This window comes from Melozone crissalis, unplaced genomic scaffold, assembly GCF_028551555.1.
Source record: "Melozone crissalis strain CALT ecotype California unplaced genomic scaffold, PUWL_Pcris_2 ptg000019l_1, whole genome shotgun sequence".
NCBI classification, from domain to species: Eukaryota; Metazoa; Chordata; class Aves; order Passeriformes; family Passerellidae; genus Melozone; species Melozone crissalis.
Window position 1 is genome coordinate 8,178,791 of NW_026535797.1, and position 27,331 is coordinate 8,206,121.

The 27,331-nt window shown below is 40.9% G+C and overlaps 1 protein-coding gene across 3 annotated transcripts in view; it reads left to right on the forward strand.

The window, feature by feature from the left end:
* Nucleotides 1–27,331, forward strand: part of ABLIM1 (actin binding LIM protein 1) — a 187,000-nt gene that overhangs the window by 144,874 nt on the left and 14,795 nt on the right. For 2 of the 3 annotated variants that reach the window (XM_054277058.1, XM_054277059.1), the window contains exons 9-14: nucleotides 7,887–7,964; nucleotides 10,042–10,197; nucleotides 15,366–15,401; nucleotides 16,644–16,773; nucleotides 19,007–19,120; nucleotides 25,252–25,356. In XM_054277058.1, coding sequence (XP_054133033.1) covers nucleotides 7,887–7,964; nucleotides 10,042–10,197; nucleotides 15,366–15,401; nucleotides 16,644–16,773; nucleotides 19,007–19,120; nucleotides 25,252–25,356 — 619 coding nt within the window. Of the gene's footprint in view, nucleotides 1–3,691; nucleotides 3,736–7,886; nucleotides 7,965–10,041; nucleotides 10,198–15,365; nucleotides 15,402–16,643; nucleotides 16,774–19,006; nucleotides 19,121–25,251; nucleotides 25,357–27,331 lie in introns of all 3 variants that reach the window. The other variant, XM_054277060.1, reaches the window with a different exon arrangement.

Sequence of the window (27,331 nt, forward strand, 5' to 3'; positions counted from 1 at the left end):
GGTTAGTGTGGGCAAAGCCATAACTGGCCCTAGATGGGCATGTGGTCCAGAATGGCCAAACCTCAGTGCAGGTACCATCCAGCACTCGCACGTTGCCCTGTCCTGACATTTTGTAAGAGAATGGAAAATGATGCCAGACTGGATTTTCTTCCTCATTTAACAGTTTGAATGTAAGACAGTATTTTGGCCATGCTTAAGTGTCAGAATGCTTTTGCCTTGTAGTACTTGGTTGCAGTACAATGCCTCCCTTTCACTTGGACCCAGGAGTTTTATCAAAGCACTCCTGACTACACTGTGGCCCTTATTAGCCTTCTCCAGCTGACCTCATAAATCATTTTGCTTGTTTCCATTCCCCATGGAAATGGCTGTAGTCCTCTTCAAGTATTTCTCTTTTTGTCAGTATTCTCCCCCCTCAGCTAATTTTAATTGAAGTGAGGGAAATAAATGGAATCACTCACCTGCAAGGCATTGCCTAAGTGAGGAAGAGGATGTGAAGCTGAAGAAGGCAGATTGAGGGAGCATCTGAGCAGTGTGACAGCAGAGCTGTCCTGCAGCACCATGCTCCTGGAGAAGACCTTCATAGGTTTAATAGGTCCTTAAAAGGCATTGATGGATGCACCATACTGAAGCTGGCTGAGATGCACCATTTTTAGCTTCTATGATACATCGTAGATTGTCTGCTCTGGTGCAAAGTCAGAACCTTATTTTAATATCAGCTGGAGTTCACTTTGATGACTTTGACATGTGCTTCATCCTGTTGACCTAAATGAAGACAGTAGCAAACAGGTAGGTACAGAAACAAACAAAACTGGGAGTACTCTTTGCTATTTGAGCATGTCAGCACTAAATTGGGATATGTACTTTGATTGAATTTTAGTTTTTTATTCAGGGTCAGGCCTAGATTTTCTGATGGTTCTGCAAAAAGCCAGTGCCATTGCCTATTTGCTTGCTGGGTTTCCTTTCCCTGTAGAACAAACCAAAACAAAAACCCTTTTATCACTGAAGTAACTTCAGAAGTTTTCAGCAAGTTCTGTTTTCTCTCAGTGACTGAATTGTGATATAAACTAATCAGCATTTGAGCTGGTCAAGATCTGAGGGGGAGTTCATAAAAGCAATGGTTGCTTTAGATCTTTTCCCCATGGATATTTGTGGAAGTTTGCAAAGACAAAACAAGCAGAAAACAAAGCAACCATATGCATGTTACAAAAATATATAGTTTGGTGTTTATTTACAACTGTCTGGCTGTTATGATTCTGCAGCGGTCAGTAAGTAAGAAACTATAACACAAGCAGATGATAAAAACTTGATTGAAAAAAAGAGCTTAACCACTGAACTGGGGAAACTGCTTTCCTTTTCACTCATTTTTCCCTTTTGTGTTCCATGACAGCATTCCTCATCTGAGTTCTTTTATCCAAAGAGTCTGGTTCTGCGCAGGCCACGCTCTGCAGAGGTTTGCTGTTGTGTTTTCATAGTGTTGATAATGATCTTCTTTACTGAGAAGATTCCTCATTACTGTCATTTGCTGCGCTTGCTACTACTCCTGCCACACAGCTTTCCTGCTATCACTTGCCACCATGGGCACTGACGCTGTATTTTGCATCACTTGTTTCAGTGTTGCTTGTTAATTCTCACATTTTTTTAATTTTGTTTAATGAAATGCTTACAATTAACTTTTTTATTTTAGATTCAGTGAGCTTTTGGGGTCTGTAGTATTGGTCTTCCAGTATTTCAGAAAGTTTTCCTTCTGAAACAAAAAATTAGAGTGTAAATATGAAGCAAATGAAAATGGTGAAAAATATCTGACTTTAAAGTGATGGTTAAAAAGAAATAGTTTTCCATGAACAATGACTTATGTTTTTAGGGGGAAAAAAATCCATCAGTTAGGTTGCTTCCTTTTTTATATATATATTGACCAACTACCCATGAATACTTTAGTTGAGAAAATGCTAACAAAACCCCAGGTTTGGATATATTCTGTGTGCTGCCTGAGAGCATTTATCTCTGGAGTTGCAAGGTCCTTTCTGTGCTCCTGACTCTGGAGTAGCTGTCTTCTTTCAGATTTTACTGAGTTTGTTTTGTACCTACAACCACCGCCCAATTCCATTTCTTCTCCCTCAGAGCAGTGTTTATTTGTTGGTTGTGTCAGCTGTGGGCTGTGTGGCTGTGCTGGTGCAGGTGCACCTGAGGTGGTTTTCAGCTGGTGATGGAGTCAGAGCGCCCTGGTGCAGACCTGGTGCAGGCTGGCAGCAGGCAGAGTCCATGCCCCTGGATTTCCTTGGTGTTGGTTTGTGCGCCCCTCACATCCTTCATGGCAGAGTAGATGTAGTTGGACAGAGGAATTCAGTTCTGTGATTCAGTGGGGATTAATGCAAGCCCTCTGTCCTGCGTCGTGGTTTAGTTACCTAACTACTATTGAACACCTCTCTCTGTTAGCTACAGATCTGTGTATCAAGAAAATGCAGCATAAAGATGTGTTATCAGTGCTCCTAAGGAGAGCAGTGTCTCTTCAGTCCTAGGCTTTATGGAATAAAATCTTGGAGTCTGAGAACAGAAAACTGTGGGACAATTTCACTCATCTTTTAGGCCAGTGTAGTGACTTTTTGCATTTGGCTTAGTGCACACAAGTCTGAGTTTCCAGTGTTGAACTCCAGGAGCCTCAGGATTAAAAACCCCAATCCTATCCAATGTATTAGAAAAATATACAAGGCAAAATAGGAGCAGCCGATATTAAAATACAGGTGTGTTCTCCTTCTTGCTTTGTAGACTGTGTAGAAACAAATAACTTAGGGTCAGATGAATATCCTCTTGTGTAAATTTGGTCACTAATAAATGCTGTTTAGATTTACATGGTGATTTAGAAGGCAGATTTTGGCTTCAAGTCTTTTTCTACAGAGTAGACAAAGTACAAAGGTACTGTCACTACTGTTGTTATAAAAGTGGGCCAAAGGCTTGAATCTACATGAAAATAGTAGTTAGAAAACGGTAGGGTGAAATCCACTGAATTCTCTGAAGGCTTTTGTTGGATTCAGTATGTTTTGGACTTCCCACTTTATTTTCTTGTTCTTCCAACTTAACTTACTCTTGATGAAGGCTGAGTTTGCATGAGTAGTATTGTAGAAGTTTGTTTGGTACCAACATATCTTCAGTGATTATGTGCTGAAAATTCATTCTCCCTTCTGGCCTTTATGTCCAGAAAGGAAAGAAAAATTAGTCATAACCTATTAATATCTGTGTCTGTGTGAGTTTGAACTAAACCTGTACACTAGTTTTGTCTTGATGTATATTTAGTGTAGAGAAATAAGGAATGCATGCATTTGAAGCAAACACTATTGTAAGGAGAAGGTAAAGAGAGGCACAAAGAGTGCTGACATTGAGGGACCTTGTTGGTCTTGCACAGCCATTGAATATTAAAGAAATCCATAGGAAATCCATATTTTATGAACCCTGATTCCAAATCCTAATCAACTGTAAAACCTTGCAATCGATAGAGCAGGTAGTCAGTGTAAAAAGTGTTGTACTGAGAAAGTCAAATCCCTTACTGTTGCTAAGTCTGCTCAGGACAAGAAATTCCATCCTGATCTTCTATTTATTTAAAATATGCTTCACTTAAAGTAGCTTCTGAGGTTTAGAGAATTTTCTTAAGCTATAATGTTAAATGTTATTAAGTGAAAACATATTCATTCTTCTGCAGCTATTATCACCGCCTTGCATAATGAACTCTATCAAAAAATTAAGGCAGGTACTGTAAATGGTGACGATGCCTTTGTAAAAGCATAGTGCATCCATTTGGCCAGATGTTCTTGGGATCAGTTCTGATCTGGTTGCCTGCACCTGTAAGTCTTTACAGAGCATGATGCTGAACATCTGTACTTGAGAATGCCAGAGCCACCACATTGTAGCAGCACCTGGATGATGTGAATGGCTCTAGTGGGGACTTTTTTTTTTTTAAGAAGTTATTTATTTAGATGATGTACTGTGCATGATGACATGACAAACAGGGGTAAATGCAGATGAACATCTTAAGCTTTGTAGTCTAATAGTGAAATATCAAGTTAATCAGTTTGGGGCGTCTGCATGGGTGATCTGATAATTGAGCACTCAACTCACGATGAACCTTAGAGGATGAGCATGGCAGTTGGTATTCTCTCTATCAATCTGCAAATGAAACTGGTAAAGAACTTTTGTGTTGAAGGTAAATGCATGGAATGAAGAACAAAAACATAAAAATAAGAAGTCTGTGATAAAGTGGGAAATACTGAGAAATCTTGCAAATACTTTAGATGCTTTGTGATCTGTTTTTTCTTTTGGCTCCTTTAATGACATGCATGAATTTTTCTTGACTTAAATTTTTTTTTTCATATACTTCATAGACTTTCTGTATTTGGTACAGACATCCTGTATTGGTATATTTACTACTGTTACATCCATTTGTGTGGAAGAGGAAAGGAAAAAAAGATGACTCTTGAACTCTCAGAAAATGTGGAGAAGCCATGTACCACCAGAAAAGAAAAAGAAGATTAGCTCTTCATAGAAATTTCCTTTAAATTTCTCTACACAAAAAGTGGCTCTATAAAAGGCTGTATTTGAATCCTTCAAGGAAAAGAACAATCATATAAAAAATGTTTCATATCTCTTTGTAGAAGAAGTAAGGCAGCTTAACTTGTCTTGTTGCTGGGAGTGTAGACCAAGTGTCACAGGGCTATTGTGATGGAAGCAAATACCTCTAAATTATTGCATCCATATTAAAGATTGTGTCCTTTTTCTTCACCTTTTTCTTTCAATAATGTATGAAAGAGATGCACTGGTGTTATCTCCAGATCTCCATTGTTAAAGGTTACATCAGGGCCAGCCCTATTCCTATTTTAGCTCGGCTCTGATCAGCTGCCCTCCAGGATGGAATTTACACCCCAGTGCAGTTACATCAATAGAGAACTTGACCTCCAGAGTGTCTCTTGCCACCTGTGGAAAACACAGAGTCACAATGGTGTTACACAGGGTCAGGGATCAAAGTGTAACATTCAGTCTAATAAAAGCCACACCAGGTCACAGATTTTCCAACAGAAGCTTTTATGGGCCTCATAGGAGAGGAGTCAACCATAGCAACTAAAAGTATGTCAGAGGAACAGCTTATATCAAGGAATCTTTGGTGTATGTGTGTTCAAGCAAGCAGCATAATTGTTTTTAAGTGCAATGCAATTGTCTTTAGGGGAAAGTGCAAAGCTGTGAAGGATTCCAGACCATATGGGAAGAAGCAGGGTAGGAAAGAGCCATTTGTGATGGAAACAGCCTGTGTAACTCAAAATAAGAAATAGGGCAGAGTGAGGCAGAAAGGGTGAGAGTAGATGTACGAGTCCTTTTTCATGCACTGTCTTCAAGGGTATGTTTAGAAATAAGCAAGGAACAGGACTGGGAGCTGCTGGATGAGCTCAGAGTTGCAAATCTGCTTGGATTCAGCTCCTCAGGGCAGGAGCAGAGTGTGCTCAGGCCGTGGCTGGCAGCAGGGTGTCCTGACCAGGCAGTGGGGAGCTTTGCATTAGGCAGAAGGTAAAATTGATGTACACAGAAAATAGAAAACTGATTTAAAGGGTGTCATTCCTGGCTCATGGCCTTGTTAATGGGATGGTGAAGAGGAACTTGGAACAGAAACACAGTGAGGAAATGAAGAACAGGTGCTGCAACTTGCCAGTCCATCTGACAATTCCTCTTGTACTCCAGGGTTAAGAGCACCTAAGAAATTATTACCAGGATATAGCTGAATCTACTTAAGGTGTCTAACTTTATTAAATTCACAGAAGTGATAAATGCAAGTGAATTTTCCTTAAACAAAAAGGTTTTTAACAGTGACACTAAGAGATGGAACTAAGGAGCTGGAGTGAGGACTGAGAATTTCTTGTTTTTGAGGCAATTATAAAAGATCCAAAGGGCCTGCCAAATGGGAATAAGCCATAACTGTCTCTAACACTTGTTTTCCTACAACAGGGAAAACTGAGCAGACAAAACTCTCAAAGTATGTCTGCCAAAAGCCAAAGGTAACAGAGACACCCCTAAAAGTACCTCAAGTACTTAATACTGTTCCCTATGTTGTAATGAAAACAATTGTTTTCCATAGTAACTGCAGCAACATGTTACATGTGTTCCACTCAAACAGAGTGAAATGGAAGAATGGAAGGGGGAATAAAGTGTTTCTCAACAGCAGCCAGATTTTCCAGCTCAATTCTTGTAACATTTCCATGAAACAAGTGTTTGTTGTTGGGTTTATTGGTTTGGGAGGAGCTTAAGGGCAGATGAGAAAATTCTGTTCCCTTTTGAGATGTAGGAATTTGCAGCCTCAGAGAGAAAAGAAAAGAAACGTGTAAAGGTCCAGCTGAGAAAGTGTTCTCAAACATACTCTGGAGAGGACTTTGTCAGTCCACAGCTACATCTGCTCTCTGTTTGATCTGAATCTTACGTTTTTTGGTGGAACATATTCAAAGCCTTTTGTTTCTCTAACCCTCCCAGAATGTGGTGACTTAATTTTCAGAAGTGAAGTCAGAGAAAGCCTGCTGTATAATCCATGACCGGTCTTCAGCACTTTATATACAGATGCTTCCAATAGCTTCTCTGGCTTTGAAATTAAAAGTAGAAAGTGTCTGGGGTCAGTTGAAGGCTCCTTCAGGAAATGTATGCTGAGAGGTAAGATAGGTCCAGTAGCCTTTTTGTGTTCATCCAATATTTCCTGTGAAACAATGAGCCAGGCTGTCAAGCCTTGTTTCTCTTCAGGTGTGCCTGAAGGTCCCTTAGTCCAGGGGGCCTAATGTCACAAGCTGATGAGATAAGGACTGCTTTCCAGGATTTAATTTTAAGTGACTTTAAGGTATCCCACTGCACTGGTGTCATCAGAGTCTTGTGCTGACACAAGGTTTTGTGATGGGATTTGGTTCTTTGCAGTCAGTTAGGGAGCAAAAATTGTTGATGGTTTCTCAGTTGCAGTTGGGATGTTGTTGACTTGACTACCTTTGTCTATGTGCTGTGTGCCAAGTTTAGCAGTAATCATCACAGTAACCAGGGAGACTTTTGATCAAATAGAATACTTTGCAAATGCATCAGGTTTTCAGGATCCCCACAGGTCATCAGTTGTTTTCTCTCCTTTCACAGAACTTCCCCCAGGGCATCAGTGTCTGTTTAGTCCTGAAAAAGTGTTGGAAAATCTACTAAATATAGCAGCACTGGCTCTGTAGGGATGAGAGTGTTCTCATGAGTTTCAGTTTTCAGGACATTGTCATTAAACATGACTTTTGCAGTATGGGGAATCATGACACTGCAACCAACATTTGACTTCCCTGCTGCATCTTGGTTGTGCTGTAGATGTGGGGAACAGCTCCAAGCCAAGGATTTCAGGTCCTTTTACTTAGGAAGGCTGAATTCAGTTCTGCTGATGTCATTCCTAATGGAAGTCCAGGGATTGAACAGCTGGAAAGAGATTACACATGTGCTGTGCCCCTCACAACAGTTTTGTCTGCTGGACTGCTGATCCCTACAGTGGTTTGTGAACTAACCTCTTGCTAAAATGACCAGCAGGACTGTCCTGGATGGTTCTTTGTATGGCTCCTACAGTGTCTCTGCAGGTGTTGTTTAATTTTGTTCATTATTGTTGTCAGTCTAGTCTTTTACACTGTATGATTTAGAAAACCTCTTCCCCTCTCACACCACTCCTTCCCCTACCCAAAAAAAAATAAAACCAAACCCCACTTGCCTCACAAGATTGTGGAATTTGCCAGAATGCTTGCATTTGTGTTGACATTTTTCTTAAATTCAGTTATTTCCAAGATATATGCAGATTTCTTCACTTAAAGTTGCCAACATTAATGGCTTCAGATTGCTCTCAAAAGTTCCCTTTTGTTTTTCAGCCTACAAGAACATCATCAGAAAGCATTTATTCCAGACCAGGTTCCAGTATACCTGGCTCTCCAGGCCACACTATCTATGTAAGTATTCCTGCTGATGAATAAGCTGCTGAGCCTTTGCTTGCACATGAGCTACTCATGCTGAAATAAATCACTTTTATACTGATGCTTTATTTTAGTGCTTAAATTGTTAAAAACCTTCACCATGTAGCCTTTATAGCTGCAGGGTTTCAAGAGCAGGGTAGGCCTTTTCTAGGTCACATTTCTCTTGGAAAGGTTACAGTAAATCTTTGGATGTCACTTCGTGGTGTGAAGAGGGATAGAGGGCAGAGGGGTCATTTGGCTTTGTAAGGATTTTGTGAGGAGATCTGTGCACTTTGATACACAATTTTTGAGAGGTCTGCTCTTGCACTTAGGAAATGTGGGGAGCAGGGTCAGCTACACTGAAAGAAACCAATCTGATCCAACACCTTCCAGGTCAGAAATCAGATTTTTCAGTTGTGAAAGGAAAGGTGGTTTTAATTTAGGAAAAAAAAATGTTATTAAGCATAATGCTAAATCACTGTTTTATCAATTACCTTGAGATTATAAAGATGAAAATGTAGGGTAAAACCCAGAAATTAGGCAGTAACATTTATAATAATGCAGAAAAAAAGGTCCAAAATTAAAAATCTCACGTCCTGAGTTAAACTCTAGTTCTGTGCATTTCAACAACCACAAAAATAAGCTGATATATGAAAAGTGTTTACACTGCATATATCAAAAGACAAAGCATGTCCTGGAGAACTGCCATTATGTGGGTAATATCAACTTCATAATCTGTTGCTTATGAAAATAAATTGTTGCTCAAAATCACTGTCTGTGGAGCAACATGGCAGCCTAGATCAAGGTCTACAAAAATACCTGTAATAATTTATATTGGATTAAGAGTATCCAGACATATTTGCACCTCATTAACAAACTGGTAAAAATATTACAGAAATAACATATATTGATATACCTAAATATTTTAAGGATTAAAATGGTTTAAGGTATTTTTTAATATCTGGTAATTAAAAGCTAAACAGATTTGAGTCTGTTTGTAGAGAGTGAATGTCCCAAATATTTCAAACCTTGCTTCTCTAGCAAGAAAGGTTTTGTTTCTAGTTTAAGGCATTTCTTAAGAACTGCCAAGACCAGTGGTTGTTAAAGAGCTTGTGAAATGCATATTAATCTGAAATTACTAGGTGCTAGGACTGAGAAAGAGCAGAAGTCAATGTGAGTTTCCTTATGCAGTCTACTGTGAATAAACTATCTTTTAGAAGTGTTGAAAAACACTTTGAATATATTTCAGGTTTAGTCATAAATGTATTTCTCTAAGGTAGATAAAAATGATGATTTATTTAAAGTCTTTCTGTAAGTAAAGAAATATATTAGTTATCCAAACTAAATGTAAGGCCTCTTTCTGTCTCCCTGTAATGAGTGCAGCTGACTTGGGGATTTATTTCCTACTTCTACTTTTTTAACTCCTTGCAGTCTTAGTGGAAAAAAAAAAACCAGTCCATGCTTGCACCATGTATTTGGTAAGGCGTGGATGCTTTAGTCCGAAGCTTGGGCATAGGATGAGTGATGAATGCAATGTAATTATTTTATCTGGTAGTTTGGATACCCAGTCCTGACAGTCCTCCTTGTCTTTTTATTTCTTTTCAATAAGTTCTGTTTCCTCTTGTGTGCACAGTTATAAATTGAGTATCTGTCTGTGGTCTTCAGCATGAAATCCTTTTGTAATCTCTGTAATCTGCAAACTAAATTGATGTTATCACCCATTTTGCATATGGGAAAACAAGATCAGAAAGGTGAAAATACTTGCCTGAGGCCACAAAATGAGTCATTGGCAGAGCTGAAGTTTCCAGCTCACTACTGGGGATAAAAAAACTTTTGTAACTAGATCTATATATGCCATGTTCTTTCTTCCCTAAGAGGAGAGAAAACACTGTGAGCTGCTGCAGAGGAGGCCTGCTGGAGAAGAACAAGAAGCATTCACTCCAGATGTAGGGTGCCAAAAAGGGGTTTCCATAGCAACAGTGTGACAACAAATACACAAAATCATGAATTGTGTAAAACAGAAATTGCCAGTGCATTTGTGTAAATTAATTTATCTTCTGTCTTTGACCTTTAGGCAAAAGTAGACAATGAAATCCTTGATTACAAGGATTTAGCAGCCATTCCCAAAGTCAAGGCCATTTATGACATTGAACGTCCAGACCTAATTACTTATGAGCCATTCTACACCTCCGCCTACGAGGACAGACAGGAGAGACAGAGTCTTGGAGAGGTAATGACCCATTACCAGCACCTCATTCTGCTGTGCACTGCATCCAGAGCCTGCTTTGCTTCCCATGGGCACTGCTGGAGGTGGCTGCTGCTGCTGCTCACACTGCTTTGTGTCTGTCTCATCTGGGGTATGGGGTGCTGCCTCACGTGTGGGGCTGCAGGGTCAGACACCTACATCAGCACAGGGGGCAGCTCCGCAGGCTGTCCCTGTGTGCCTCCTCATGACTCCCATGGATATCTAATCTTTGGGAATGGCAAGGCATGTGAGGCAAAAACCACTGTGCTGTTCTGCCTCCTCATAGCTCCCATGGATATCTAATCTTTGGGAATGGCAAGGCATGTGGGGCAAAAGCCAGTGTGCTGTTCTGCCTCCTCATAGCTCCCATGGATAACGAATCTTTGGGAATGGCAAGGCATGTGGGGCAGAAGCCAATGTGCTGTTGTGCTGTGGAGCACTAATATTCACAGGAGGATAGGAGGAATACCGTGATATTCCATGGACTAGGAGCAGCAGGATACTTATCTCACAGAAATATAAATCACCAGAGCACTTTGCCAGACATACTGGATAAAATTGTGTCAGTATGAAGTGCTCTTCCACCTGGGAAAGCAGGTTGTGTTATACAAATACCTGCCTCACATTTTAACCTGCTGTCATTTAGTAAGGGTTCTTCTAACATGCAGCAATAAGAAAACACTGTCATTTATTCTTCTAAACTTGTATGTGAAGGTGTCCTTCATATTGGTGGTCCCTAGTTTCTCAGGTGAATTTCCATGGCTGCAATTACTATTTACATGATCCCAGTGCAGTCTGTGGAGCAGGCTTTGTTGTGTAATACCATCTGTCTGTGAATCAGACTTCCTGAATGCACATCTAAATGGACGTGAAAATGGATTTACTGCTGCAATCTCAGTGACCTGACTGTAACTGAATTGAGTATGAAGATAAGTTGAACAAAGAATTACAGTAAATCATTCAGGCACCAGTGGTCTGTAGATGTGTGACTAATAATCTGTTTCCTTATCAGTGTTCTGCCCACCAGAAGGTCAGAACTACATCAGTTTTTCTCCTTTGTTCTTAAATGTTTTACAGAGATAGTTTTTTAAATCATGAATTGGAAATTCAGCTCAGGAATAAAATAAGAGATTAACAGGTCAGAACATTACAGAATTTCTCCCCTCCAATTTATATTGGTAGTGAATCCAGCTGGCATCTGGTTCAAAACCACTGTGAGAAGCATTGGTGACCTCTGACCAGTTCCAACAGGCCTGACCCGTTCCACAAAACCTGCTACAAACACGTCTCTTGTTAGTCACACGGGGGGAACTAATCTCACAGAGAAGGTGAACTACATGTTAATCCTTAAAGGGGAGCTTCTTACTGACAAAGCAGTATGTTGGAAGCTGATAAAGCAGTATGGTGTAAGCTGTCTGCTTTTATGCTTGTTCTGGGAATAAGCAGAAGTCTTTGGGGTTTTCTTACACCATATTTTCACCAGCATTAAATTCAGTGAATTTCTAGTGAGTACAGAAATTTGTTCTGGAAACAGAAGGGGCTCTCACCTTCTTTTCAGAAGATCTTGGGTTTTCACCCAATGCTGCTGCTGACTTCTGTCACCTTGGGCAAGTTACCTCACCTCTTTGTATCTGTTTCTCATCCCTTCCCTTGTCCTAATGAGAACACAAGCCCATTGGGGTGGAGTGATCCCTTACCCTGCGTTTGTGTTGTGGTAATCGAGTGACAGCAGTCTTGGTACAACATACATCAGTCCCCATCATCTTTAAAAAGCAAAGAAGGTGACATGTTCAGTTGTGCAGTGATTTATCCTGCATTCTCTTTGCAAAGGGTGTGTATGTGGTGGTGTTAAATAAAAGGGGACCCTCAGTTTATGCGTGAAGAACGAGAAATGCCCCTCACTGTGGTGGTGTTTGAGGGTCCCCAGGATGAGAGAAGAGACGAGAATCTTGACTCTATGTTTCAGAAGGCTGATTTATTATTTTATGATATACATTATATGAAAAGAAAATTATATATTAGAACTATACTAAAGAAAGAGAAAGGAGACATCAGAAAGCTAGAAAGGAATGATAATAAAATCTTGTGACCGACCAGAATCCCACCACAGCTGGACCTGTGCTTGGCCATTAATTAAAAACAATCCACATTAGACCAATCAAAGATGCACCTGCCACATTCCACAGCAGCAGATAATTATTTACATTTTGTTTCTGAGGCCTCTCAGCTTCTCAGGAGAAAAATCCTAGCAAAGGATTTTTCAGAAAATATGTCTGTGACACCTCACCATGATTTAAAAGGGGGAAAAAAATATCAGCAGTCTCAGCAAAGAGAGATTTTTGGGTGGACAAGGGAAGATGCACAGAGATGGACACAAACCGTAATTCTAGGGAACAGGCTGTCAGAAAATGATAGATTTTGGGCACAGAAAGCGAGAAAACTGTGGCAGTGAGCAGGGCCGGCTGGGGCTGCGCTCCCGGCAGGGCCGGGCAGGGCAGGGGCAGGCAGGGCAGGGCCGAGCAGGGCAGGGCCGGGCCGGGTTGAGCAGGGCAAGGAAAGGCAGGGCAGGGCAGGGCAGGGCCGGGCAGGGGCAGGCATGGCCGAGGAGGGCAGGGCAGGGGCAGAGCAGGGCCGGGCAGGGCAGGGCCGGTTCCCAGCCTCCAGGCCTCCTTCACTCCCTCATCCCGCGCTGTCCCGGCGCCCTCTGGCGGAGAGTGCGGGCTTTCTCCGCCTGTCACCGCCCTCGGAGTCACAAACCAGATCGGAAATTGTTTAGTTAAATTAATTAAAGTTATCAGAACCTGCCAGGTATTTAGGTTCTTCGGGATCTGTCACTTCTGCCTTGCAAGCAGCAGCCTGGTGAACTCCGAGGCCGTCTTTTCTCAGCTGCAGCTTTTGTTTGGTATATATTGAGAAGCAGCACTTCACCTCTCTGACCTTTATTTCAAGTATTCTGTTTGTTGAAAGCACTAAATGCTCTGAAACACATTTCACTAAACAAGCAGACATGAAATGAAAAAATAATTTTTTCTAACATGATAGATGCTTCCAAGTGGAGCAGGGATCCTATCTGGTAGTTTGGTTAAAAGACTGCTAAAATAGATCAGTGTGGCATGCAGAATGATACCTGTAAAATTTAGCAGAAATTTCCTAGATGACAAAATTATCTGTGTGGCTTCAGGTATTAGAGAAAACTCTCAGATCACAAAGGAATTGAGAATTGAGACTTTTGCAGTAGAAATTTTTATATAAGTTTGGTCAGAAGAAGCCCTCTTCCTCTTCCCTTTCCCCTTCCCCTTCTGGAGCCCTCACTGTATTTCCACTGGCCTGCTGTTCTGGGATTGAGCTGCTTTTCTCACTCACCTGCCCAGTGTGTTTCAAACTGATCATAGTGTGGCCTTCTGTGATAGACCAGGTTTTGAAAGACCTGGAGAAGCAAACATTCCTTGGCAGCCTTTGAATTTGAGATCTGACAGTTCACCTGTGCATGATGAAACACTAAATTGGCTGCAGAGTGAGCTTCCATTTCCCAAAAAGCCACGTCAGCTAGTGATGGAGAAAAAATACATGGAAGGAAAAATACCTGGATTCAGCATGCTACTTTCTCGGCTGCCTTCCCAGTCTTACATTCCTGTGACTACCTTTTACTGTAGGCCTTACCTCAGCATCCAGGTAACCCCAGCAGATGATAGAAATTCATTCATTTAGAGTAACACATGAATTGCTAGGAGAAAAATGTGAGAATGCACCTCACAACATGTGCTTTTTTCGTTCATATTGAACGTTTTAGGTTAGCTCTGAGTTTTTTAGGTTAGCTCTGAGTTTTTGTAGAAAATGTTGTTCCAAAGCAAGGAGGAAGGTGGAGAAAAGTTTTTACAGCTGCTGGTGTTAGAGGATAGGAATTAGGAAAATAGGAATATAAAATATTTTCAAGACTTTGATGGAAAGTAGCAAAAGCAGTTTTAAACAGCTTTATGGAAATTTGCTGAAAAGGAGTTGTTCTCTATCCAGTAAAAAATGTTGTTCCTTTGTTTGGATACTTAGCATTCTCAGTGTCACCAGCTCCATGAGTGAATGGTCTCTCAGTCCAAAATTTATGGATGTTTACCAGCTGGATATTTATTACCAGAAACTGCATACTTTTTACACTACTGCTGTTCTACATTAGTGTAGTAGTTGGACCAGAATCAGCAGTTTTGCTTCTGAGATGTTATCTTAATAGCCATATCATTCTATAATTGTGGTCTTATTTGAAGGCATAATCTCTTGCCCAGTTTACTATGACAAATAATATTGAAGTTTTGTGCACAAAGGAAATAATTAAATCTTGATCTCCCAGCTTCAAATTTCCTGGTGGTTGAAGAGCACATAACTGGTAATTACACATAGCTTTTATTCTTGTTTGTACCATCAGCATATGCATAATCATATGTTTCTTCTAAAGGCATTTCTGGCCTCAGTTTCCCTAGGTGTTACAGAAACTTTTCATAATATTGTGCATATTTCTGCCCACTGGCCTTTGTGCAGTTCTTCCAATACACATGCTTGTAATTCCTGTCTGTTCTCCTTACGTAACCATGGAGCAACACAGAGATTTAAAGGAGGTCACATCAAAGAAATGCTGATGACAACTACGTGCTCCTTTGCATGGGTATGAAATGTAAGGCCTTGGGGAGAAGCACATTTTTGCCAGAGTGTATGCGTTGGAGGGAAAACATGCTTCATCCTGAAAGATACTCTGATTTTCCATGCAAAAGCTCTGAGTTAAGTTTATTTACTTTTGATTTCCATTTTAAAGATTTCTTCATGACAGGCATGGTTGTTAAATTAATAACTCTTTCTGATTTTGATCTTTGCAGCTATGTTTTAATTACCACAGTGATTAGATGACTAAGATGATCTTGCATGGTACTTGACTGAATTAATCACGCTTAAAAAGATTCTCCCAGAAACTTTAAACGTCAGTGATTTATGGACCAGTCCCTGAGCCATGTGGAAAAAGCAGGTTCCAGTGCTGGAATGGTCTCAATAATTTCTGCATTGCCACTTTACACTGTCATGTGTCAGAGTACCTGCAGCAATGTTTAGATTACCATTTTCTGGCCCAGCATATGCAATGATATTTCATAACCTTATTTTTTATGTCTTTGCAGTCTCCAAGGACTTTATCACCCACCCCTTCTGCAGAAGTAAGTTTGGTGGAACCTTTGGGGGCAGTGTCCTTCTGTGACTAGAATCATACCCTCGAGCCAGTTGTAGGCATTGGGTTTCTTGTCAGTCAGATCCATCTGTGTTTGCCACACAGGCATGTTTTCTCAATGTAGAAACTTAACAAAAATTATTTCTAAGAAGGAAACATGAAGCTCATATTGTACAAGAAGTGAAGCTGCCGTTCCTCCCACTAAAGCAGAGCCCTTTGTCCAGCAGGTGTCACTTCTGGTGCATTCCTGCTCCTCGTGGCACAGGCAGATTCAGGTCTCGGGAGCTGCAGGATTTACAGCAGATAAAATGCTGTTCTAAGCATCCAAATAACAACCCATATTTCCTGCTGAAACATTTGCAATTTTCTCTTGAAGAAAACATAACTATGGTCTGGTTTGGTTTTGCTTTGCCAGAGGAGTGAGTTTGAACATCTTAATTATATGGAAGAGTTGGGAAGTCATTTGTCAGGATACAATCGATGCCCTTGCGGAATCATTATCATTGCATTATCCTATTGCTTATTTGCAACATAAAAGCTGCACTTATTGCTACTAGTTAAAAATAAAGGGACTGTAAATTTCTTGTAAATCTTCATGCATTCATCAGTCCTTTCCTTTTTGTCTTGGTTTAGTTTGTTTCATGGAGGGGAGGGGGTGAGGGTGTAGTTTGTTTTTCTGGGGGTTTTTTTGTTTCTTTTATTGGCTTTTGTACCCCCAGGAAACCAAGTAAACTGAATTTTGCTGTACAAGGTGTCATGTTTTCAGATGCATGGGGAATCTGATTTGGATATAAATACCTGCTGATACAGCTGGTGACACATGGTCAGTTTAGCCACAGAGAGCTCTGTGCTGCAGCTCTTGAATTCTTGCTGGTCTCCAAGCTCCATTAGCTTGCTGATGGCCAGTTGATGTGTCTTGTGCAGGACACTGCAGGACACACATGCTCTGGATGCAGCTTCCATTATGGAGTCAGGGAACATGGGCAAATCTAGGACTGTTACACAGCTTAATAGAAATTACAGGTTCCAACTCTTCCACGACTGAATTCTGACTGTAAAAGTGGGTTGGAGCAGATCCTTGGAGAGCAGTGCTAATGAAGTAGGTTGAAAGCTTAAGGGATGTTGCTATTTCAGTCGCTTCTGCTGATGCCTTCAGATCCACAGAACTTAAGTGCTGCTAAAAATGTGTTCTGTGCATTTCCATTTACCAGTGGCTGCCTCTGTCCTGCAGGGCTACCAGGACGTTCGGGACCGCATGATTCACAGGTCCACCAGCCAGGGCTCCATCAACTCTCCCGTGTACAGCCGCCACAGCTACACCCCCACCATGTCACGCTCCCCCCAGCACTTCCACAGACCTGGTAAGGCCAACTGCATTGCAGATCCATGCAAAAATACTGTTTCTTTATTATGCCACTCAGTGGTGCAGTGAAGCACTTCTTTCTCTTAGAAGTGGAAGTTTCGGATTGAAAAATTGTTGTGTATTTTAATGTCTCGTTTTCTACCTGGTTTTTTTGTTCTGGATTGACATAGTCTTTTGCACTAGCCTGTTTCTTGCATCATAAATATGTATCTTCTGGTTTTGTTTCCAATCAGTTCTTTTAAAAATATTTGTACGCTTCTGAAAGCAAGCAAAAATTTGCAGCAGTGAATCACAAAGTTCATTCTGGAATTTGGGAAAAGTATCACATATTGGAAACAAAAATTACGGCTTGACTGTACAGAAGTTAGTAATTTAGGTTTATTCCCTTGTAAAAAATTCCTTTAAGTCTTGGTGCAGCCATAGAATCTCATATTCAGAAGCAAAACACCCATATGTTCCAAATTGCTTGTCATTTTTTAAGACATGGACTCAGAAGGTATCTTTTTAATTAAAGCTGTAGGCAATTGCCTGGGAACACTTGAAAACATACTTTATTTTCTGGTTTAGCAGTACAGTAAAGAAAATGTACAGGTCATTCAGGTTCCCAGTGCCTTGAAAATTACTGGTTGTGTATCTAAAAGCAAGATATGAAAATGAACTATTCATCCACACCCAAAATGCATAAAAATGTATATGGCTAAATGCTACTCATTGAAGACTTTTAAATACTGATTTTATTGTGTATGGTAATGAATTAAATCTTTGTGATCTGTTTTTAAATTAATTGATACAATTGCATGGTTTCATCTTCCTTGGTGATTACAGCCAAAAGCCCATATGCAATAGGAGCTGCGTTTTTAAAATTAAAGATTCATAATAGAGCCACCACTGTGGAACTTGAATGCTGTAGCCATTTCCTAGTGGGGATGGGCTGAAAGCAGCCAATTGTGTCTGTCAGTGAATGCCTTATTTAAGGGTCCCAAGGGAGGTGGGACAGAAGCAAATTGTGTCTGATACTTGGTGCTGACAACATGACTGTGTTTTAAGATGACGTTACAACTGAAACTGAAAGAGACCTGAAAACATGAAAAAGCTGCAAACTTCTGTCCCTTGGTTCTCCATGTCTGAGGGGATTTTTCCATTTTTATCTGTTGTCTCAGGGATATGAACAAATCCAGGCCCTATTCCAGACTTGACTGTGATTGAGTTTTACTGTCTGTGTTCAGTCAAAGGCCTTCCCCAGAAGCAATCTCTGTTTATGTAACTCTTGTGATGGGCAGATGGGCTCAAGCCAGACTTGTGAGCCAATGTAAAATCTTCCAAAGTCCACAGCCTGAAGGGTTTTCTGGAGAGATATTTGTTCAAACTTATCTATGTTCAGATGATCTCATCTTGTGCTCACCTGTTACTGATCCTCATATGACACAGAAGTAATTCTGTATATTTGTCATTTGATGTTTCCTACCCTGTTTTGGGGTAGTTGTTGAAGCTACTTTAATAATTTTCCTACAGTAATTATTTATTGAATAATAAGCACAAACATATATATTTTTTCCTCCTAATAGAAATTCTTTTAACCATACTATTTTGCAAGAATAATTTCTCTCTGAATACACCCAGTGGCCCCAGATCACTTCTCTTTTGCTCCCAGCTAGCCCTTGAGAGAGAAGTGAACTGCTGTACTGACGTTGTCAGGATAAGGTTCTTCAAAAACCAAGTGCTACAAATTCTGAAAAAGTTTGCAGCCTTTTCCTCCCCTGGTGCCCTAGCTGATGTTGGCAGCATTTTTGGAATGTCTTAAAACAATAGAAAACAGCTTGCATGCCTCTTGACTGACATTTTTTGGTCAGGCACTTTTTAAACCAGCTGCTTTCTTAACTAATTGAGCGTCAACGTTTGTGATGTTTGCATGCTGGTAGCAGGCTACTTTCTGGTAACAAGGCATTGCTCAGAAGCTCATTAAGCCAATGATGTTATGCTAAATTAGCCATGCAGTTCAAGCCTAAGCCTCTCTTCTAACACTTCCTGTAATTTTGTCGTAACATTTACGGGCCCGTTGGTGCGTCTTTAACCGTTCTGTTCTTTTCTTTTCTCCTTCCTTCTTTCCAGAATCCTAATTGTTCAATGCCTTTTTTTTCCTCCTGCTTCCTTCGAAGCCTCCTTCCCTGCCTGTCTCTTATTGCTTTTCTTTGTCTCCGTTCTGTCCTGCCCCTGCCTGCCCGTGGCCGCAGAGCTGCTGGCTCTGGGCGCGCGGCGCGTGGCACCCCCGCGCTGCAGCGGCCCCGCGCTCCATGACTCCCGCCCCAACTCCCCATTCCGACACCACTTCATCCCCCATGCCAAAGGTAAGGAGCCAGGCCTCTCTCCAGGGAGTACCCTCCACCTGGAGACCTGTTGGCGCTCTGGCAGAGCTGTGAAGGCGTGGCTCTGGGAGGTCGCCGATGGCTGTGTAGCTGAGCATGCCTCGAAATGTGCTGCTGCACTCAGAACTACGTTTAGAATAGACATAATGTCCTTTTTCTGGAGGAAATATGTCATTTCTAAGGGCCCTAGTTGAAGAGTCACCAAGCTTTTACCTGGTAGAAATACACAGAGAAGCATTTTCATTTATTGCTCAGAACCTGTATGTGCCGAATTTAGCTTCTTTCTAAAGCGGTACACAACAATCCCTTCAGCAGTTAGTTTATCAAATTTAATTATTACTGCCCAATTCCTAAAATATGCAGTGAAAATTTGATTAGTTAATCAAATTTAATTATTACTGCCCCATTCTTAAAACATGCAGTGAAAATTTGGTTAGTTAGTTTATCAAATTTAATTATTACTGCCCCATTCTTAAAACATGCAGTGAAAATTTGGTTAGTTTATCAGATTTAATTATTACCGCCCCATTCTTAAAACATGCAGTGAAAATTTGGTTAGTTAGTTTATCAAATTTAATTATTACTGCCCCATTCTTAAAACGTGCAGTGAAAATTTGGTTAGTTTATCAAATTTAATTATTACCGCCCCATTCTTAAAACATGCAGTGAAAATTTGATTACAGCAATGCCTGAATGAGGGCAAGGTGATCAAAACTATGAAGAAGGGAAAAAAAGAGATTATATAAAGATCAGTGGCAAAATGGAACTTAATCATTGTTATTCACCTTGGCAATAATTAGGACTCAACAAAATAAAATTAAAATCTCTAGGCCTCTCCTCAACTAATGCAAATCAGCAGGCTCTGCTGAAGGCAGTAGCACTGCAAGGATTTACATTATTTGAGGATCTGGTCTTTTTTTCAGTCTTTTATTTTCCATGGTTTGATTTGGACAAGGATTCTTCTTTCACTGTGTCCCTTCAAGGGACTCATTTAGCTCAGTAAGCTTTTAGTTTTGTTTCTTGCTTTTTGTGAATGTGGTTTTACTCTGAGTTTTACTGGAGTACTTGGCTGGGCCATCTCTTCTGTTTTGGGGGAGAAGGTCATAGCTTATATCACCTACAAGAGCTCAGAAAGACAAAGCTGAATAAATTGAACATAGATTCCAATCTGGCACCATTGATTATTATAGATACTCATAAACTGGAGATAATCAAAAGCAGTTGCAAGAAAGTTGTTGCCATGAAGTTTCAATAAATATTAATAGATCTCAGCATCACAGCTCTTTAAGCATTCAGATAACCACCACTAATTTTACTCTTGCCTTTTTTAAGATTGTTTTTGATAATCTGCACTGTCCACTTTTCTACTATATCTCTATTTCTAAAAAAATCTCACTTAAAAAGATTGGGACCCTTAAAAATAGCTATACTGCTCATTTCAGCATGCAGTTAATTCATAGTCCTTGCAATTTCAACATTTCTTTGCTGTAAATCCAGATAAATGCTCTCACTCTTTCAGGTGGCATTTTCATTCTTTTTCTGTTGAGAAAATAGCTTCTTCAACAGATAAATGAGAAGAACTATTGGAAATCCATGCTTATTGTTTTCAGATTGCAAAGAATCTCCTTGGCATGTAGGTCAGGTATCTTTCTCAGTTACTGTTAGAGAAGGCCAAATGGGATTGCAAGTGCTGTAGACAGAGGAGGGGAGGATGGTTTTTATCAGGTATGTCCTGAAGGATGTTGTAGGAATCCTCACTTTTCAGAAGGCCTGGACAGCATTTATGTGTCATAACTCCGCCAAGCTGCTGGATGCTCAAATTCATAGCACTGTGACAGAAGAGGCACCATGTGATCTTTTGAGTGGCTCTGCCTTTCTCACTTGTACTTTTAGCAAGAAGGTGACCTTGATGTTGGTTTGTAAGAAAGATTTCACAAAATAATAACTTATGGGGTTTTTCCCTTTGGGAGTCAGAAAATACAGATCATGTTAAAACTGCTTTGGTAAAGGGGCATGATTTCCCAGTAGCCTAATAATAACTGAAGTGTCATACGGCACATTACACCTGTGTTATTTTGTATACTCAGGCCAGAAAAGAAGACATTTAGACCAGTTTCAGTGTGTTTTCATACAACATAAGGCTTAAAGAAGCATACTGATTAAACCTCATAAACACAGCCAAAAGTAAAGAAATTGGAGGAGTGAAAGGGGCTAAAGACGCCTTAGAGTGAGAGTTTGTTGATGTAACATATATGTTGAAAAAGCTGGAAGAGTGTGTAATATACATCAGCTTAGACTTCATTTAATCTAATTTGGACTCTCCATTGAATTTGGTCTTGTCTCAATAAAGCACTGTCTTTGCTATGAAAGAATCAAAACAAGTCCACGAATGAAAGAAACCCTGACCCTTCTGAAATCAGAGACAAAACCCTCATTGAGAGCCAGGATTTCATCTTGCATGCCTAGAATTTTTTAGAGGCATTCAAGAGTATTGCAAAGCCCCCATAAGATTTCCACGTAGAAGGGTTCCAAAGTAATGTGTATTCCTTTGCTCACAGACCTTCCCATGAAGAGTCTACCAAACTTCATAGAGAATTTGGACCTTGGTTTTCACAGGTTCCCTCTTTCCTTCCCTGAGGCAGGTCTCTGAAATCAAATGCTCTCTGTACCTGGTGACTGTTTCCAGGGTTTTGTGGATGCAGGTGAAAGTTTTGCTCTGGAAAACAGTTGAGTATTGGCTTTTCAATGATTTTCAGTTTTTTATGTGATATAATGGGTACACATGTGGACAAGAAGATGCATGATAGCTTGACAAAACCTGAACAGGAGTAAGGGTTTCAGGTGCTGTTGAGCTTGTTTTCCTATGTCTACTCAGAAGTAGAGCAACTAAACTGGAACCTGACAGAAGGCTCAGTGTTGGTTGCAGGTTGACAGAAGGCTCAGTGTTGATTGCATATGGGTTTTTTGGCCTGATTCTATGAGCTGAGCTTGTGAATCCCACAGTGAGCCCAATGGTGAGCACTTCAGAAGGCAGCAGGGACCTGCATTACACTGGGCTGTGTGTGGGCAAGCAATTCTATTCCTGGCTGTTAGGGCAGCTTGCCTAACAAATTCAGCTATAGAAAACAACTACCTGATGGAGCAAAGAGAATGAAAGTTTAAAAAACCTCTGAATTTCCCTTTTGCTGTGCTGCAGTGATTGATTTTTACATTAAGCTTCTTCCATTATCTCTTTAACATTCCCCCACCTACACACAGACATATTCAACTTCATGACAAGGGTGTGAGAATTAGTTCTTTCTACAGTGTTGGTGAACTGGAGTGCTCTTGTTGCTTTGGGGAGTTAAGAGTAGTTACAGCATATCTGCAACAGTAAGAGAGCCATTTCTGTGCAGGCAAGGAACCCAGATTTAATGGGTTTTTATGTAAAGCTGCAAGCAGGCTGGCCATGAGGCCCTGGGAGACAGGTAGAGGCAGCCAGGAGCTCTGCTTTCCTCTGTGCACATGCACATTCTGCAGATGTTGGCACTGCTTCCATAAATTGTGGGTGGTTTTGCAGCTGCATCCCAAGCACTTAAGCCTCGTTATGAGAGTGGGCTCCTCAGGGATGGCCTAATGGGAATCTAAGTGGATGTACCATTCCTTCTGGAACAGATTGGAGGCAATGAGGCTGCCATCGTAGGAAGTGTGAAGGGGAGTTATTTGTTTCTACTAGCAGGAGTCATTAGGTACAACAGGAAATATAAGCCAGCAGAGGCGTCTGTAAAGCATCACCTTCAGGGTGATACCACAGTAACTGTCTGCCTGGTGCTGGGTGCATTGTACAACGTGTCCAGTTCTCTCTGAACAAATTATCTGTGTCCCTGATGCAAGACCAGCCAGCATACATGAATGGGTGTGAGCACACTTATCTGGGTCTAGGGGTAGAGAGGGGTCTAAGGAGGGTTTCCTCCCTGTATTTGTAGTGTTGGTGATAGAAGCATTGCAAATTGAACATGCACACATTTAGTCTACCAGTTGCCAATGGGTAAAATGTATTTGTGACTCCTCTATTGAGACAAGTCCACAGGTCAATAAATCCCTTTTGGTTTTTTTTCTTCCATTGAATATAATTTCCAAAGAAAGCAAAAAGGCAGTGACAGGTTCTCTATAAACAACTAACTGTATCTCAAGACATATTAATATTGATGGGTTTTTCCCTTACAAAACAATGATTTTGCTGAAAAGTAACTCATAATTTCTCAGTAGAATCAAGAGACTTGAGTAAAATGAAGTGTTTCACCATCACAATATCTCAAAGGGTGGAGAAGTAGAACACAATATTGGCATTGCTAAGTAAAGGGCCATAGATTGAGATAAACAATAATGTTTAACTAATCATTCATGCTGCTTTTCAGAGGTAGCCCTTACTGTTACCCAGCCAGAAATTCAACATCACTGCACTAAGAATAGAAAACCACCATCAACACATGTGGTTAAGAGAGAATCATGTCATTTAGGGCTGAAATGTCAGTGATAAATACAGAATTTTGTACATGCATTCTTCTGGACAAATTTTGTATACCCAAGCCCCCTGAACTGTGCATGCACTTTTTAAAGCATTCATATGCAGTGGGTTAACTTGTATACTGGCTGAAGCCTCTGGGGCACATCTCAGCAAGGTTTGTAAAAGAGCTTTTCTTTTCCTCCTTTAGTGCCTTTTAGATTGGTAGATGACTGTTCAAGTAAAAGAGGATTTAATGTATAAATTGTAAAGAAAACTTCTTTTTTCCTTCTCCCACACCTATTTCCCCACCCCAAATAGATAAATAGTGTGCTGAGTCTTAAGGTTTTGGGTCCTCTAACAGGACATAGGAAACAGGCTTGAATTTTTTTTTCCTATGTGTTATAGCCTTCTGTATTTGTTATCATTCCCTCCTCCGCCCTCCATTTTTTCCCCTTCTTTTTTAATCAACATTTCTAGGGGTTTTTAAGCCCTTGTGTATACTTTAAAAATTGAAAGGATTTGATGTTCCCTTACTCTTCACTGCTGGGGTCACCCCCACCCATGTGAAATAAGCACCTGTGAAGATGGTTTTTATTTGTGTGAGTTTGCTCTAGTTTGAAGAATGGTACAATAAAAGAGGCAGCTGCATTCTTTCAAGGTACACACACAGAGATGTGAATGGATATCTGGCCGTTAAGTCTTGATACTTGGGGTCCACCATCGTGGTTGTGCAGCAGCCCTGACTCCCTGACAAGGCACATAAACTTTCTGGGCTGTTGGATTGCTGTGCTGCATTGTCAGGAGGCAGAGGGGTAGCCCTAGTAAGAGTAATCCTACAAATGGCACAAACTGTGTGTGCAAACTAGAGCTGAGATTTACAGGTCCTAGATTCAGCTTTGCTAAATTAGCAGTGGTGAAGTATTGTCATCAGAAGCAAATTTGGCACTGACAGAGATTTGGAGTGTCATGAACAAGGTGTGTACAGCCAGCAAATGGGCTGCACTGCTTTACAAATTATTTTGCCATATCAGAATTTTCCTAAACCAATGAAAGAGTGTTTGTGAAACAGTTATGCCTTTTGATATGGACCAAGTGACCTAACAGCTATTTTCTGTTTCTGGTTTCTGTAGACTTTTGGTTTAGTGAACTGTAGTAACTGCCAGCATCTGCTTCTATCTGCTTTGGGTTTGCATATCAACTACTCTGCTCCATGTTTGCGCCTTTTAATTCCAAATATCAATCTCTGTACTAAAAAATCATTGCCAAGTAACCTTCCATTCTTCTTTTCTGACCTGCCCATCTAATCACCAGCTACAAGCACACAGCTCCTGCCTGCATGCCGTCAGAATGAGTCTGAGCTGCTCAAACCTCAACTCCAGCCTGAACAAGAATTTTTGTCTCTGCAGGAAGATCAGGGGGGAAAAAAAATTCACCAGGGCTACTACCAGCTCTCCTTATTGTTTGTATTTATACTTTTGGTTCAACTTCTTTTCTCCTTGGAGGTTTTGATTCCACCAGTTTTGTTTGGGTTTGATTGGGCTTGCCTTGTTTTTTTTTTTTTTTAATTTTTTTTTTTTATTATTGCTCTCCCTCTTCTCATTTTGTTTTCTCCATTCTTTCATTGGAGGCAATGAGCCGTCCAGCGGTCGGAACTCCCCTGTCCCCTATCGGCCTGACAGTCGCCCTCTCACTCCAACTTACGCTCAGGCCCCTAAACATTTCCATGTTCCAGGTAGGAGCTGGCACTGTGTGTGTCTCGCTGTCCTGTCACAGTGTAGAATGTAGCCTTTGTAACTCCTGTCTTGTCTCCATCCTTTCACACCGTTTGCCATGGGTTGCACCCTCAGCATTTGGAACTGCTTCTGGCCTTGCTGAGAGGAGTAGTGCCTTAAGGAATGTAGGGGTTTATTGTGATTTTTGTGATTCTTACCTATTCTCTTGGTCAGCTGTTTCACTCTTAGAATGCTTCATTTTTCAGGGTTTTTTGATGGTCTGTGAGCTGTATATGAACTATGTCGGGCTCGGTTTTTCTTCCATTTGCACCAGCATAGCTCTGCTAATTTTAGAGGAGTTGGTTTTGAGTTACATGCAGAAAAGAGGTGGCCAGTGAGCCATTACATATATTGTTCATTCAGATTGTTGTGGCTTGTTTCAGTTTTGAACACAGCAATTCTAGTTTAGTGTCCTTTTCTTTTTAAAGCAGGCAAGGTTGTTTTCTTGTTCTGTGCGATGGCTTGGTGTCCTCAGGGAGTCCTGCAGATCCACAAGGATATGTGTGCATTAGGATGTCCTTCCTACAGAGAGCAGTCTCTATTTTGAAGTGAGCTCTGCAGTTGTTCCAGCACCTGAGAAGACCGTATGTCTTGGATTTTGATGGGATGAGCTGTGTGTCCCTAGGGTTTGGACATGCCTCTGACTGCCTCAGCACTAGCTGAAAGCCTTGTTCTCTCCAGTTACTTTCAGATTCCCTTCAGCCTGGTGTTCCTCCTTACTGCCAGAGGTTACTGCCCTTCCTCCTCTCCTCAAATCTGGCAGATAAACAGTTTGTGCACCCCCCTTCCAGCAAGGGTGACCTGGCTTGGCTGAGGTTGGCTCTTTTAACCACTTAAGCTCACCTGGCTCTCGGTGCCTCACTAAACTCAAGCCTAATTGCATGAATAGCTGTGAGAAGTGACCTGGAGCATGGTGTGGGAGCTCTTCTCGAGCTGGGGCCGTGCAGCCAGGGAAGGAGCTGTGCTCCCATCCTCCCTGCAGCTCTCTGGGTCCATGTGTGTGCAGAAGGACTGCATGACTGCCCTTGAAATGTTCCTACCTGTTTGCTCCTCAAGTGACCATAACAGATCCCACACAGGAATGAAGTACCACAGCCTTTCTGTGCAGTGAGTTTGCCTGTTTGTTTAAGGATGTAGGGTTCTGCAGAGTAAGATTTGCCTCTGTTTCAATAGATTTTTAAGTTTAACTTTCCTTAACACCAAAGGCAAAGTTGTCTCCTGTAACACTTTAATTGGATCTGTGATACAGCACATGTGTTTCTGAAATTCCTTTTCATCTTTCACTCTAATGTAACTGAAAACTTTTTTCAGGCAGCATAAAGTAGCAAAATGGGTTTCTGATATTAATTTTCTAGCTCCCTGTAGTTCAATTTGCTCTTCTAATAAGATTTTGGCACATTTTTGCACTGTAGTGCTGATTTTGGATTAGCTTTTGTACTTGTAGCTGTGCTGAATACATGAAATGTTGGCTGGGGTGGGAAGGTAGTTTAGAACAAAATGGTTCCTGTCCTAGATTATTATTTGGAAAAATATGGTATCATTTAGACATGCTGTAGATTTTACTGCTTTGGAGTTCTGGGAAGTGTTTTTATTCTGATTTACATAGGTAGTATGCAATATGGTAGGCCTCATATAAAAAAATTACAGAAAAAAGAAAATCTGTCCTTATGGCTTGAGAATTAGTAGCATATCAGTGAACATTGCATAAAGAATTCCTTTCACTCACTGAAGTGTGGCTGTTGTTGCCTGTTCAAAGCAGTGTCCTAGGTGGCTATTTTGTTCTCTGGGTTTTGAAGTGAATTGTAGGCTCACTGCATTCTCCTCTGTTCAATCCAGCCAGTCAGTTGGAAAGGAAATTGAGCTGTTCTGACTGAAGCACAATTTTCCACAGAAGTTATTTGGGGTAGTTTTCCCCAAATGGCTTGTATCCTCACC